Source organism: Gymnodraco acuticeps, unplaced genomic scaffold, assembly GCF_902827175.1.
Source record: "Gymnodraco acuticeps unplaced genomic scaffold, fGymAcu1.1, whole genome shotgun sequence".
Lineage (NCBI taxonomy): Eukaryota > Metazoa > Chordata > Actinopteri > Perciformes > Bathydraconidae > Gymnodraco > Gymnodraco acuticeps.
Genome location: NW_022991578.1, coordinates 597,778 through 612,051, shown reverse-complemented (window position 1 = coordinate 612,051; position 14,274 = coordinate 597,778). Strand labels below are relative to the sequence as shown.

The following is a 14,274-nucleotide window of genomic DNA, read 5'->3' as shown; positions in this document are numbered from 1 at the left end:
CAAGAGGAGATACAAGAGCTACATAAAGTGCAAGAGGAGATACAAGGAAGCTACCTAAAGTGGCAAGAGGAGATACAAGAGCTACATAAAGTGCAAGAGGAGATACAAGGAGCATCATAAAGTGCAAGAGGAGATACAAGAGCTACATAAAGTGCAAGAGGAGATACAAGAGCTACATAAAGTGCAAGAGGAGAACAAGAGCTACATAAAGTGCAAGAGGAGATACAAGAGCTACATAAAGTGCAAGAGGAGAAGACAAGAGCTTACATAAAGTGCAAGAGGAGAAACAAGAGCTACATAAAGTGCAAGAGGAGATACAAGAGCTACATAAAGTGCAAGAGGAGCAAGAGAAGATTAACTCTTAAGAGCATACATAAAGTGCAAGAGGAGCTACAAGAGCGACATAAAGTGCAAGAGGAGATACAAGAGCTACATAAAGTGCAAGAGGAGATACAAGAGCTACATAAAGTGCAAGAGGGATACAAGAGCTACATAAAGTGCAAGAGGAGATACAAGAGCTACATAAGTGCAAGAGGAGATACAAGAGCTACATAAAGTGCAAGAGGAGAAACAAGAGCTACATAAAGTGCAGAGGAGATACAAGGACTACAAGGCTACATAAAGTGCAAGAGGAGAACAAGAGCTACATAAAGTGCAAGAGGAGATACAAGAGCTACATAAAGTGCAAGAGGAGATAACAAGAGCTACATAAAGTGCAAGAGGAGATAACAAGAGCTACATAAAGTGCAAGAGGAGATACAAGAGCTACATAAAGTGCAAGAGGAGATACAAGAGCTACATAAAGTGCAAGAGGAGAATACAAGAGATACATAAAGTGCAAGAGGAGATACAAGATGCTACATAAAGTGCAAGAGGAGAACAAGAGCTACATAAAGTGCAAGAGGAGAACAAGAGCTACATAAAGTGAGAGGAGATACTAGAGCTACATAAAGTGCAAGAGGAGATACAAGAGCTACATAAAGTGCAAGAGGAGATACAAGAGCTACATAAAGTGCAAGAGGAGAACAAGAGCTACATAAAGTGCAAGAGGAGATACAAGAGCTACATAAAGTGCAAGAGGAGATACAGAGCTACATAAAGTGCAAGAGGAGATACAAGAGCTACATAAAGTGCAAGAGGAGATACAAGAGCTACATAAAGTGCAAGAGGAGATACAAGAGCTACATAAAGTGCAAGAGGAGAAACAAGAGCTACATAAAGTGCAAGAGGAGATACAAGAGCTACATAAAGTGCAAGAGGAGATACAAGAGCTACATAAAGTGCAAGAGGAGATACAAGAGCTACATAAAGTGCAAGAGGAGATACTAGAGCTACATAAAGTGCAAGAGGAGAATAAGAGCTACATAAAGTGCAAAGAGGAGATACAAGAGCTACATAAAGTGCAAGAGGAATACAAGAGCTACATAAAGTGCAAGAGGAGAGAACAAGACTACATAAGTGCAAGAGGAGAAACAAGAGCTACATAAAGTGCAAGAGGAGATACAAGAGCTACATAAAGTGCAAGAGGAGATAACAATAGCTACATAAAGTGACAAGAGGAGATAACAAGAGCTACATAAAGTGCAAGAGGAGAAACAAGAGCTACATTAAAGTGCAAGAGGAGAGTACAAGAGCTACATAAAGTGCAAGAGGAGATACAAGAGCTAACTCAAGTGCAGAGGGATAACTAGAGCGTACATAAGTGCAAGAGGAGACACAAGAGCTACATAAAGTGCAAGAGGAGATACCAGAGCTACATAAAGTGCAAGAGGAGATACAAGAGCTACATAAAGTGCAAGAGGAGATACAAGAGGAGATACAAGAGCTACATAAAGTGCAAGAGGAGAAACAAGAGCTACATAAAGTGCAAGAGGATAAACAAGAGCTACATAAAGTGCAAGAGGAGATAACAAGAGCTACATAAAGTGCAAGAGGAGATAACAAGAGCTACATAAAGTGCAAGAGGAAGACAAGAGCTACCTAAAGTGCAAGAGGAGTACAAGAGCTACATAAAGTGCAAGAGGAGATACAAGAGCTACATAAGTGCAAGAGGAGATACAAGAGCTACATAAAGTGCAAGGGAGATACTAAGAGCTACTAAAGTGCAAAGAGGAGATACTAAGAGCTACATAAAGTGCAAGAGGAGATACAAGAGCTACATAAAGTGCAAGAGGAGATACAAGAGCTACATAAAGTGCAAGAGGAAGAAGAACGATAACAGCGCTACATAAAGTGCAAGAGAGATACAAGAGCTACATAAAGTGCAAGAGGAGATACAAGAGCTACATAAAGTGCAAGAGGAGATACAAGAGCTACATAAAGTGCAAGAGGAGATACAAGAGCTACATAAAGGGCAAGAGGAGATACAAGAGCTACATAAAGTGAAAGAGGAGATACAAGAGCTACATAAAGTGAAAGAGGAGATACAAGAGCTACATAAAGTGCAAGAGGAGATACAAGAGCTACATAAAGTGCAAGAGGAGATACAGAGCTACATAAAGTGCAAAGAGGGATACAAGAGCTACATAAAGTGCAAGAGGAAGGATACAAGAGCTACATAAAGTGCAAGAGGAAATACAAGACGCTACATAAAGTGCAAGAGGGAGAAACAAGAGCTACATAAAGTGCAAGGGGAGGATAACAGAGCTACATAAAGGTGCGAAGGGGAGATACACGAAGCACATAAAGGGCACGAGGAGATACAAGAGTCACATAAAGTGCAAGGGAGAGATACAAGAGCTACATAAAGTGCAAAGGGGTAGATAGGACAAGAGCTACATAAAGTGCAAGATTGGAGATACAAGAGCTACATTAAAGTGCAAGAGGAAGATACTAGAGCTACATAAAGTACAAGAGGAAGTAACTAAGAGCTACATTAAAGTACAAGAGGAGATACAAGAGCTAATCAAGTGCAAGAGGAGGCATACAAGAGCTTACATTAAAGTGCAGAGGAGAACAAGAGCTTACATAACAGTTGCAAGTAGGAGTATTGACAAGAGCCTACATAAAGTGCAAGAGGAGAAACAAGTAGCTACCATAACGTGCTAAGAGGGAGATTTTACAAGAGATACAATAAAAGTGCAAGAGGAGATTACAAGAGATACTATAAGTGCAATGAGGAGATTACAAGAGCTACATAAAGTGCAAGAGGGGATTACAAGAGCTCACATAACGTGCAAGAGGGAGATACACGAGCTACATAAAGCTGCAAGAGGAGAATACAAGAGCTACATAAAGTGCAAGAGGAGGAAACAAGAGCTACATAAAGTGCAAGAGGAGATAACAAGAGCTTACATAAAGTGCAAGAGGAGTACAAGAGCTACATAAAGTGCAAGAGGAGATACAAGAAGCTACATAAAGTGCAGAGGAGAAACAAGAGCTACATAAAGTGCAAGAGGAGATACAAGAGCTACATAAAGTGAAAGAGGAGATACAAGAGCTACATAAAGTGCAAGAGGAGATACAAGAGCTACATAAAGTGCAAGAGGAGATACAAGAGCTACATAAAGTGCAAGAGGAGATACAAGAGATACATAAAGTGCAAGAGGGGATACAAGAGCTACATAAAGTGAAAGAGGAGATACAAGAGCTACATAAAGTGAAAGAGGAGATACAAGAGCTACATAAAGTGCAAGAGGAGATACAAGAGCTACATAAAGTGCAAGAGGAGATACAAGAGCTACATAAAGTGAAAGAGGAGATACAAGAGCTACATAAAGTGCAAGAGGGGATACAAGAGCTACATAAAGTGCAAGAGGAGAAACAAGAGCTACATAAAGTGCAAGAGGAGATACAAGAGCTACATAAAGTGCAAGAGGAGAAACTAGAGCTACATAAAGTGCAAGAGGAGATACAAGAGCTACATAAAGGGCAAGAGGAGTTACAAGAGCTACATAAAGTGCAAGAGAAGATACTAGAGCTACATAAAGTGCAAGAGGAAAAACAAGAGCTACATAAAGTGCAAGAGAAGATACTAGAGCTACATACAGTGCAAGAGGAGATACAAGAGCTACATAAAAAGCAAGGGGAGATACAAGAGCTACATAAAGTGCAAGGGGAGATACAAGAGCTACATAAAGTGCAAGAGGAGATACAAGAGCTACATAAAGTGCAAGAGGAGATACAAGAGCTACATAAAGTGCAAGAAGATAATAGAGCTACATAAGTGCAAGAGGCGAAACAAGAGCTACATAAAGTGCAAGAGGAGATAACAAGAGCTACATAAAGTGCAAGAGGAGATACAAGAGCTACATAAGTGCAAGAGGAGATACAAGAGCTACATAAAGTGCAAGAGGAGAAAACAAGAGCTACATAAAGTGCAAGAGGAGAAACAAGAGCTACATAAAGTGCAAGAGGAGATACAAGAGATACATAAAGTGCAAGAGGAGATACAAGAGCTACATAAAGTGCAAGAGGGGATACAAGAGCTACATAAAGTGCAAGAGGGGATACAAGAGCTACATAAAGTGCAAGAGGAGAAACAAGAGCTACATAAAGTGCAAGAGGAGAGAAGAACAAGAGCTACATAAAGTTGCAAGAGGAGATACAAGAGATACATTAAAGTGCAAGAGAGAAGAAACAAGAGCTACATAAAGTGCAAGAGGAGATACAAGAGCTACATAAAGTGCAAGAGGAGATACAAGAGCTACATAAGTGCAAGGGGAGATACAAGAGCTACATAAAATGCAAGGGGAGATACAAGAGCTACATAACAGTGCAAGAGGAGATACAAGAGCTACATAAAGTGCAAGAGGAGATACAAGAGCTACATAAAGTGCAAGAGAAGATACTAGAGCTACATAAAGTGCAAGAGGAGAAACAAGAGCTACATAAAGTGCAAGAGGAGATACAAGAGCTACATAAAGTGCAAGAGGAGATACTAGAGCTACATAAAGTGCAAGAGGAGAAACAAGAGCTACATAAAGTGCAAGAGGAGATACAAGAGCTACATAAAGTGCAAGAGGAGATACAAGAGCTACATAAAGTGCAAGAGGGGATACAAGAGCTACATAAAGTGCAAGAGGAGATACTAGAGCTACATAAAGTGCAAGAGGAGATACAAGAGCTACATAAAGTGCAAGAGGGGATACAAGAGCTACATAAAGTGCAAGAGGAGAAACAAGAGCTACATAAAGTGCAAGAGGAGAAACAAGAGCTACATAAAGTGCAAGAGGAGAAACAAGAGCTACATAAAGTGCAAGAGGAGAAACAAGAGATACAGAAAGTGCAAGAGGAGATACAAGAGCTACATAAAGTGCAAGAGGAGATACAAGAGCTACATAAAGTGCAAGAGGAGATACAAGAGCTACATAAAGTGCAAGAGGAGATACTAGAGCTACATAAAGTGCAAGAGGAGATACAAGAGCTACATAAAGTGCAAGAGGGGATACAAGAGCTACATAAAGTGCAAGAGGAGAAACAAGAGCTACATAAAGTGCAAGAGGAGATACAAGAGCTACATAAAGTGCAAGAGGAGATACAAGAGCTACATAAAGTGCAAGAGGAGATACAAGAGCTACATAAAGTGCAAGAGGAGATACTAGAGCTACATAAAGTGCAAGAGGAGATACAAGAGCTACATAAAGTGCAAGAGGGGATACAAGAGCTACATAAAGTGCAAGAGGAGAAACAAGAGCTACATAAAGTGCAAAGAGGAGAAACAAGAGCTACATAAAGTGCAAGAGGAGATACAAGAGATACATAAAGTGCAAGAGGAGATACAAGAGCTACATAAAGTGCAAGAGGAGAAACAAGAGCTACATAAAGTGCAAGAGGAGAAACAAGAGCTACATAAAGTGCAAGAGGAGATACAAGAGCTACATAAAGTGCAAGAGGGGATACAAGAGCTACATAAAGTGCAAGAGGAGAAACAAGAGCTACATAAAGTGCAAGAGGAGATACAAGAGCTACATAAAGTGCAAGAGGAGAAACTAGAGCTACATAAAGTGCAAGAGGAGATACAAGAGCTACATAAAGTGCAAGAGGAGATACAAGAGCTACATAAAGTGCAAGAGAAGATACTAGAGCTACATAAAGTGCAAGAGGAAAAACAAGAGCTACATAAAGTGCAAGAGAAGATACTAGAGCTACATACAGTGCAAGAGGAGATACAAGAGCTACATAAAGTGCAAGGGGAGATACAAGAGCTACATAAAGTGCAAGGGAGATACAAGAGCTACATAAAGTGCAAGAGGAGATACAAGAGCTACATAAAGTGCAAGAGGAGATACAAGAGCTACATAAAGTGCAAGAGAAGATACTAGAGCTACATAAAGTGCAAGAGGAGAAACAAGAGCTACATAAAGTGCAAGAGGAGATACAAGAGCTACATAAAGTGCAAGAGGAGATACAAGAGCTACATAAAGTGCAAGAGGAGATACAAGAGCTACATAAAGTGCAAGAGGAGAAACAAGAGCTACATAAAGTGCAAGAGGAGAAACAAGAGCTACATAAAGTGCAAGAGGAGATACAAGAGATACATAAAGTGCAAGAGGAGATACAAGAGCTACATAAAGTGCAAGAGGGGATACAAGAGCTACATAAAGTGCAAGAGGGGATACAAGAGCTACATAAAGTGCAAGAGGAGAAACAAGAGCTCCATAAAGTGCAAGAGGAGAAACAAGAGCTACATAAAGTGCAAGAGGAGAAACAAGAGCTACATAAAGTGCAAGAGGAGAAACAAGAGCTACATAAAGTGCAAGAGGAGAAACAAGAGCTACATAAAGTGCAAGAGGAGATACAAGAGCTACATAAAGTGCAAGAGGAGATACAAGAGCTACATAAAGTGCAAGGGGAGATACAAGAGCTACATAAAGTGCAAGGGGAGATACAAGAGCTACATAAAGTGCAAGAGGAGATACAAGAGCTACATAAAGTGCAAGAGGAGATACAAGAGCTACATAAAGTGCAAGAGAAGATACTACAGCTACATAAAGTGCAAGAGGAGAAACAAGAGCTACATAAAGTGCAAGAGGAGATACAAGAGCTACATAAAGTGCAAGAGGGGATACAAGAGCTACATAAAGTGCAAGAGGAGAAACAAGAGCTACATAAAGTGCAAGAGGAGATACAAGAGCTACATAAAGTGCAAGAGGAGAAACAAGAGCTACATAAAGTGCAAGAGGAGAAACAAGAGATACATAAAGTGCAAGAGGAGATACAAGAGCTACATAAAGTGCAAGAGGAGAAACAAGAGCTACATAAAGTGCAAGAGGAGAAACAAGAGCTACATAAAGTGCAAGAGGAGATACAAGAGCTACATAAAGTGCAAGAGGAGATACTAGAGCTACATAAAGTGCAAGAGGAGATACAAGAGCTACAGAAAGTGCAAGAGGAGATACTAGAGATACATAAAGTGCAAGAGGAGATACAAGAGCTACATAAAGTGCAAGAGGAGATACTAGAGCTACATAAAGTGCAAGAGGAGATACAAGAGCTACATAAAGTAACCCCTGTGTTAAAGTGCATTTAGCGGTGATTGAACGTCTGGTTGTTTCTCAACCGTTCTTTGAGTTGACCTTTGAAGCTATTGAGAGTGGGACAATCCTGTGTCTCAGTTGGGAGGTGTCTGCGGTGGACCTCACAGTCTCCTCTGGTTTCTGACCTAGTGCAGCGTCCAGTGTGTTTTCTGTGGATGATTTCCCCTAAGGGGGGGGCAGTCCATGTAAACATTTATTTAAAAAAAACATACTTTTAAAAGACTTAAAATGGTCAAATCAAGAAATTGTGTTTATCAAGGATGGTACAGTGGTGGTATGAATGTGGCTTTTTGTCAAACACCTTGATAGCTCTCTTGTACAGCTGTTCTATGGGTTTCTGTTGTGCACCGACAGAAATGTTGAGATTTATGTTGTTTTTTGGTTGTATTGTCTTCCACTTCCTGTTTTGTTTTGTCACACACCGTTTACCTGTTATTCCAGATTCATCAGCACCAGCCCTGGCCCTGATTGTTTTCACCTGTCACCCCTTCTGTGTCTCCTGTGCTCATCAGCGTCAGCCCCGTCCCTGATTGTTCCCACCTGTGTCTTATTGTCATGTGTGTCAGTGTCTGAGTTCTTAACAGTTTCAGGTTTGTGGCTCAAGCAAACGACCAGTTTGTCAAACAGTATTCAATGTGGGATAGGATCATACAGTGGAGGTGTGACTTTGTAGCATCGACAGTTAAGAAAGGTCTAATTAGTTTAAAATGTTGCAAGTTGAATTTAATGGTATTTGATACTTTTTTAATATGTTTGTTAAAAGTCAAGTTCGAGTCCATTATGACTCCAAGATACTTGAACTGAGAGACTAGTTCTATTTCTGCTCCGTTTAAAAACACGTTGGATCCTTCGATTTTGACTGGTCGTTTACTGAACATCGTGCATACTGTTTTTTTTACGTTGAACTGTAAGCAAATGTTGTTCAGCCAGTGTTGAACCTTGTCCAAAGCATTTGAGAGACAGGATGAGATCATTTCAGTGTTTTTCCCGTGTTCAAAGATGACCGCATCATCGACATACATTCAACTCAGGACATACATTAGGCAAGTAATTAATGTACAGAGAAAACAGTAATGGTCCAAGAATGGAACCTTGTGGAACCCCAACAGGGTTGACAAGGTAGGGGGATTTCGCACCGTTGACCAAAACACACTTTTCTGTTCGATAAGTAAGACTTAAACCAATGTATCGAAACTGCCAAAACATTTAAATACGTCAGCTTTGTAAGGAGCACTTGGTGGTCAACAGTGTCAAAAGCCTTCCTGAGATCAAGGAAGACAGCACCTACATATGGGCTCGTGTCCAACATACATTTAACCTTTTCCACAAAGACACAGTTAGCTGTCTCAGTGGAGTGGTGAGCACGGAAACCAAACTGCATTGGGTGGAGTGGAGCGAAACCTTTGTCTAAATGTTTGGTGATTCGTTTTGACACCCATTTCTCAGCTACCTTAGAGACACAGGGGAGGATGCTGATTGGTCTGTTTTTGGGGATGAAGCGTGAACCGAAGGCAGGGGTTTTAGGTGTGGCCATGAACCTTTTTTGTTGTGAGTTTCCTGGTAAAAAGAACAAGATTATGGTCAGAAAGACCAATCAGGAAGCTGTAGGTTTTAACTATTCTGTCATCTTTGTTTGTAAATAATAAATCTATCATAGTCTTGGAGGTTTGAGTTATTCTAGTCGGTTGATCCATTAGTTGTATTAAGTTGTGTTTATTCATGATCCGTTTTAAGCTCTTTCTATTTTGTTTGTCATTCCAGTTGATGTTAAAGTCTCCTACAATAATTAGCTCTTTGTTGGAGTCACAGGAATTCAGCAGGAGTTTTACCTGGTCATAGAAATCCACCTTAGCGGTGGGTTGTCGATACAGGCAAATCATGGTGAAGGACATTTCCTCAGAAAGTTTGATTTCCACACCAACACAATCAAACTCAATATTAGCTGGGAGTGCAATCTCCCTACAAGTAAAGGTATTCCTCACATAAAGCAACACACCCCCTAATTTTCCCTTCAGTCTGTCCTTCCTAAACACATTATATCCTGACATAGATACAAGAGTGGATGGTGACGACTGTTTTAGCCAAGATTCAGATATTCCCAAACAGTCAATATTGGACTCAAGGAGGAGATGTTCTAGCTGTTCATGTTTATTGCAGATGCTGTGGAAATGTAAATGTCCACTGAATAGACCCTTCGGCTTGCACCGAGGATCCACACTATTTTGGTTTGAAACATTTTTGTGTAACAGTGTTTTTTAAATACAGGATTTCTAGGCTTTACCTCGGTGCCATTGTTGACAGTGCAAGAGAGACAGAGCTAGCTGGTGTTTTATGGATCTCTGCCGCTAGGCTGCTAGCCATCGACGCGGTCCTGCAGAGATCCTCCGGCAGAGCTAGCTGTTTTGCTGCCACTGCGCTAGAACTGCCTGCCGCCATCTTGGATCTTGGTTCTACCTTTCCAATCATCTTTTGGTTTCTCATGTGGTGGTTTAATCTAATTGCTAGTTCTCAAAATATGTTCATAGCAGGGAGCGCAGTGAACTTCAAACTCCACAAACTGTAGTCATTTATATTAAAGCTGTGGTTCTGAAGGAGTGAGGTGCTCACCCTGTTGGGGCACAGAGGCATGACTGGTGGGGTGCAAATGACCGGGGGTCACTAACGTCAGATTATTTTGATGCAGTAAACAAATCCTCTCAAACTTTCGATAGTGTTCATTCAGAAAGCACTTGGGTTAGCTTTACAGAATAGACAGATGTTTAGAAATAACATAAAGAACAACAGGTAAGACAAACAAGACAACCTCTTCAGATGTCATTTTACAGCAAATGTGGTTAGAGCGGAAAAAGGACCAGTGTGTATTTAATGACTGAAAACACCAGCAGCTGACAGTAACAGATCCAAGACATTATTAAGATGGATATAATCATTAAACCACAGTCACATTCATTTAAAAAAGTGGTTTGATAAAGTGATTAAATAACATGGGTAAGGCTTATGGTTAAACATTCCTCTTGCTTAAAGAGTCATATTTAGCAAAGGGACTTGCTAATGTCAACATTAACCCATTCACACATTACCATGGTTTGTTCAAATGTCATCTTGTTGATTGTAGTTTTTGGAGAGGACCCTAAAGAAATACATTTGTTTGAAGGAGGTGTTTTCACAACAATATAAATAGATCAGAGAGATAATCATGACCTGTTCCTAACAAAAAGGATGGGTGGAAATGAAAGAAACGTTTTGGAGCCATTGCATTAAAGGGATTTACATTGCAGATTATCATCCAGCTGTGTCATCGCAGCATGTGCCGACTTTAGGCAGTGCACAAAGTCTGATTTTACTGGACTAAGATACAATATTGCTTTAAGTTTACAAAATCACACATTTTCAAAAAAACATACAGCACACTAAAAGTTGAGTATCAAAGTCAGAGTTTGAAATGATGACCTTACTTGGATATTGTACGCTTTTTGAGTCCAAAGCCTGGTTCTCACAAAGAAAGAAACATTTGAACACAAACACAACACACAGCCCCAGCCTGAGGGGAAGTGACAGAGCCACCAGGCAGCGATGCAGAGCCTGCTGGGAGAGGAGCTCCAGCTCTCACAGATCAGCCCCTCAGAACTCTCTGTCAGTGGTGTACCTCTCTTCATAAGACTTGTCACCACGCTCTTCCTCTTTATCGCTTCTCTCACTTTGATGAATCCGTGTTAGAGTGAGGGTGGAAGCAAAGCACTCATTCAGAGGAGATTGGTTGTGATGTCTGGCCCCCCCTATGCTCTTCCTCTGAGGTTGGCCTATTGATTGTTGTGTGTTGCTGCTTCCTAAGACCCCGTCAAGCCTCGTTACGGCCTGGCGCTGCTCTGCCTGGCGTTGGCAGGTAATTACAGCGCTCTGGAACTTTAACAACTCCAAGCTTCATCAGATGCATTTGGGCTTATTTCAGATGTTTTTATCCTGTTGATCCATTTTTGCTTCTAAATGGTTATTTCTTTAGATTCTGCACTATATACTTGTTAACTCTGAAACATGTTTTTTAACTGCTGAAGGTGCTTTTCTCTTTGTTGCCTGTCAATTAAGTTAGTGTAATTTTCTATTAAAGTTATAACCACTGTGGTATCACTGTGTCTTTCTAATAAACCCATTGTGTCAGGGATGCATGCATTTAGCTGTACGGTAATGTCTCTCTGTGATTGGCTGTGCTTTCAAAGGTCAGGGCAGGGAGTGCTCAAAGAATGATTAAGGCACCACAAATATTCTCTGTTCAACAAAATAGTAGAAAAACACAAGCAAACATTTCTCAAAGGTTGGTATGAGCTTAATGTATATATGATGGTGATGATGCTGATCATACTTTGTTCGGTTATATCAAATAATTTTCTTTCGAAAGACATAACGGACACCAGGGGCCAAGAGCCCCATTTTTACTCCCACAAGCAGCATATTGATGCTTTTACCAAGCAGCACCAGAACAGCTGTCATTACCGTTACACACAGCTGTTGCTACTATACTTTATACTGTTTCAAAGTATCTTAAAGAAATGCCTTGATAAAAATGGTACTGCTCTGTAGACCGTGTGAAAATCACACAATCAGTGAAATTGCTTAACAACCTCAACAAGATCCTGTCATACACTGCAAGCTCCACAAAAAGCGTATGTCAATCTTTAGCATTTCATCACTAATTATAATAACAATGTTTCCTCAAGGGATTTTTATTGATACATGTAACAAACACCCAAGTGTTAAATTATATCATTATATTGATATAAAGATATAAAATATTGAATTAGAATTTGTTTTAATAAAAATGTTATTGATGATTTCAATAAATACTCTCTTTATAAAGGCTCTTATCTTTTCAGGATGAAACGCAATAAAGCCCAGCAGCTTATTTCTATTGTGTTTTCTGGCTGTAGTTGTGAGTTTGACTGGAAATGTTTTGGTGAGCATATGAGCACAGTAAAACCACAATAAGTATAACCAATGTTGAATATCTAATCAGATATCAGGTTCAATTTAAAATATGAATACAATTATTGTTAAAAATAAATAGTTCTTCCAATCCGTAGACTTCAATGATCGTTCTCTCCAGCGTTTGTCCGGCGTTATGTCCATGACCCTTCTAAATTGTCATGAAAATTTGATTTAGTCAATGACACAAAAATATAATCTTTTTTTTATATTCCAACATTTCCAATAAAGCTATTATGGAAAAAGTAGGTTTTATACAGTAGTAATACAAAAAAAGATGAAACCAATACCACATCAAATCGTTTTTGAATGTCCTGTTGTGTTTAATGCGTATCGGTACCACATGGTTAATATAACTAGCAGCTTTTGGACTTCCAAATGAATACTTTTCATATTAGGTTCACTAATGATGGCTGCTAAATCAACTCTCCTGTGTATGCTGCACACCATTTACTCTCCACTGATTTTAAGTTTTTGATTCAGTTCATTTGTCGATAAGATAATGAAACACTCCCTCAACAGAACCAAACATGTAGCGTTCATGGAGCAAACAGATCTTGTTCAGATCATGAGCAGATTTAACTGGTGAATGAGCTGGATGATGTTGGGAACAAAGTTGTTGCTCTGTGGACTCTGTGTATTCCCACAGGACGCTGGACAGCCTTGATGCTTCGCAGGGAGCTTGTCAAGAGTTAATCTCAGTAAATATTTTATGCGGACGTTTTTGTGTTTGATTACCCAGCTTGCTCCTGTGCATACGCATCCCTGCGGTCCCGGCCTGGGAGGACAAGGGGGATGAACTCAGCCCATCCCTCTGCCACATATTCGATGCACTCATCCATGCAGCCTCCCTCCTTCGCTCTCATCCCATCGCTCTCCGCTCTGCCCATTAACTTCAATTAATGTGATGGTTCATCAGTGGTGGAGGACTCTGTCACGGGGCCATAGCCCACTACTTATCTGATTACTCTTAATGGGAGAAAATACGATAAACAAATTCAATTATCCCTGACCTATTTCCAATGGTGGGGACATAGGATTATTATTCATGTCATCTCTGAAGTATGAATATGAACACAACTAATTACCTTGGTGTCACGTTATGGATGGACAGGGTATGTAAATATATTCCATATTCATAGTGATGAAGTGCTCTGCATTGTAAAGGCCAGAGAGGGAGTGAGTGATACCGAAGATGAACACCCCCTTTTGTGTTCTCGCTGGCCATCAATTCTTCACCAGGAGCGGCCTTCATCCGCCTGTATTGATGACGGCAACGCTGGCACGGTGGATTCCTCCAGCAACCACAGAAATGATGAAGACAGATGGATATAGATTTAATTAAATCCGGACTTGACTATATGAAGATTGAAGGAGGTAATTGAGGAGGAATGCACGCCATGGCTGCTAATCCAAGCCCTTGTTTGAATCCTCGTTCCAAGAACTTCCCAGAAAGGCTTTAGGAGCTACATTTAATGCTGGGTTTCAAATGGTTTGATCCTTAAATGACATCCTAATTGCAGTAGATTTTAAATCAATAGACTTTCTATAATTGACACCAAACATGACAGGGTACATGTGGTTTGTTCTTTGTTGAACATGTGCTTCTACCCTGGGAGGACAATAGTTATCAAGTCATTTTTGTTGTTAATTTAATCTGGGCAAATCAACATTTGTCATATGAACAGTTGGTCAATGGACTATGTGTAATGTGAAGGTGGAATATGTCAAGGAAATATCTCTGTTGCAGTTCCTCACACCTCTGCACTCAATCTTGCAGCTCATCCATTTCATTGTGTGGCCTGCAAACATTTCTGTC

The 14,274-nt window shown here is 40.2% G+C and overlaps 1 protein-coding gene across 1 annotated transcript in view; it reads right to left on the bottom strand.

The window, feature by feature from the left end:
* The window catches only part of LOC117533693, a 37,478-nt gene extending 24,133 nt beyond the window's left edge, over positions 1-13,345 (bottom strand). The window contains exon 1 of the mRNA XM_034197592.1: positions 13,194-13,345. Within this exon, the coding sequence (XP_034053483.1) occupies positions 13,194-13,345 (152 nt within the window). The remainder of the gene's footprint in view (positions 1-13,193) is intronic.
* Positions 13,346-14,274: the final 929 nt, after the last annotated feature.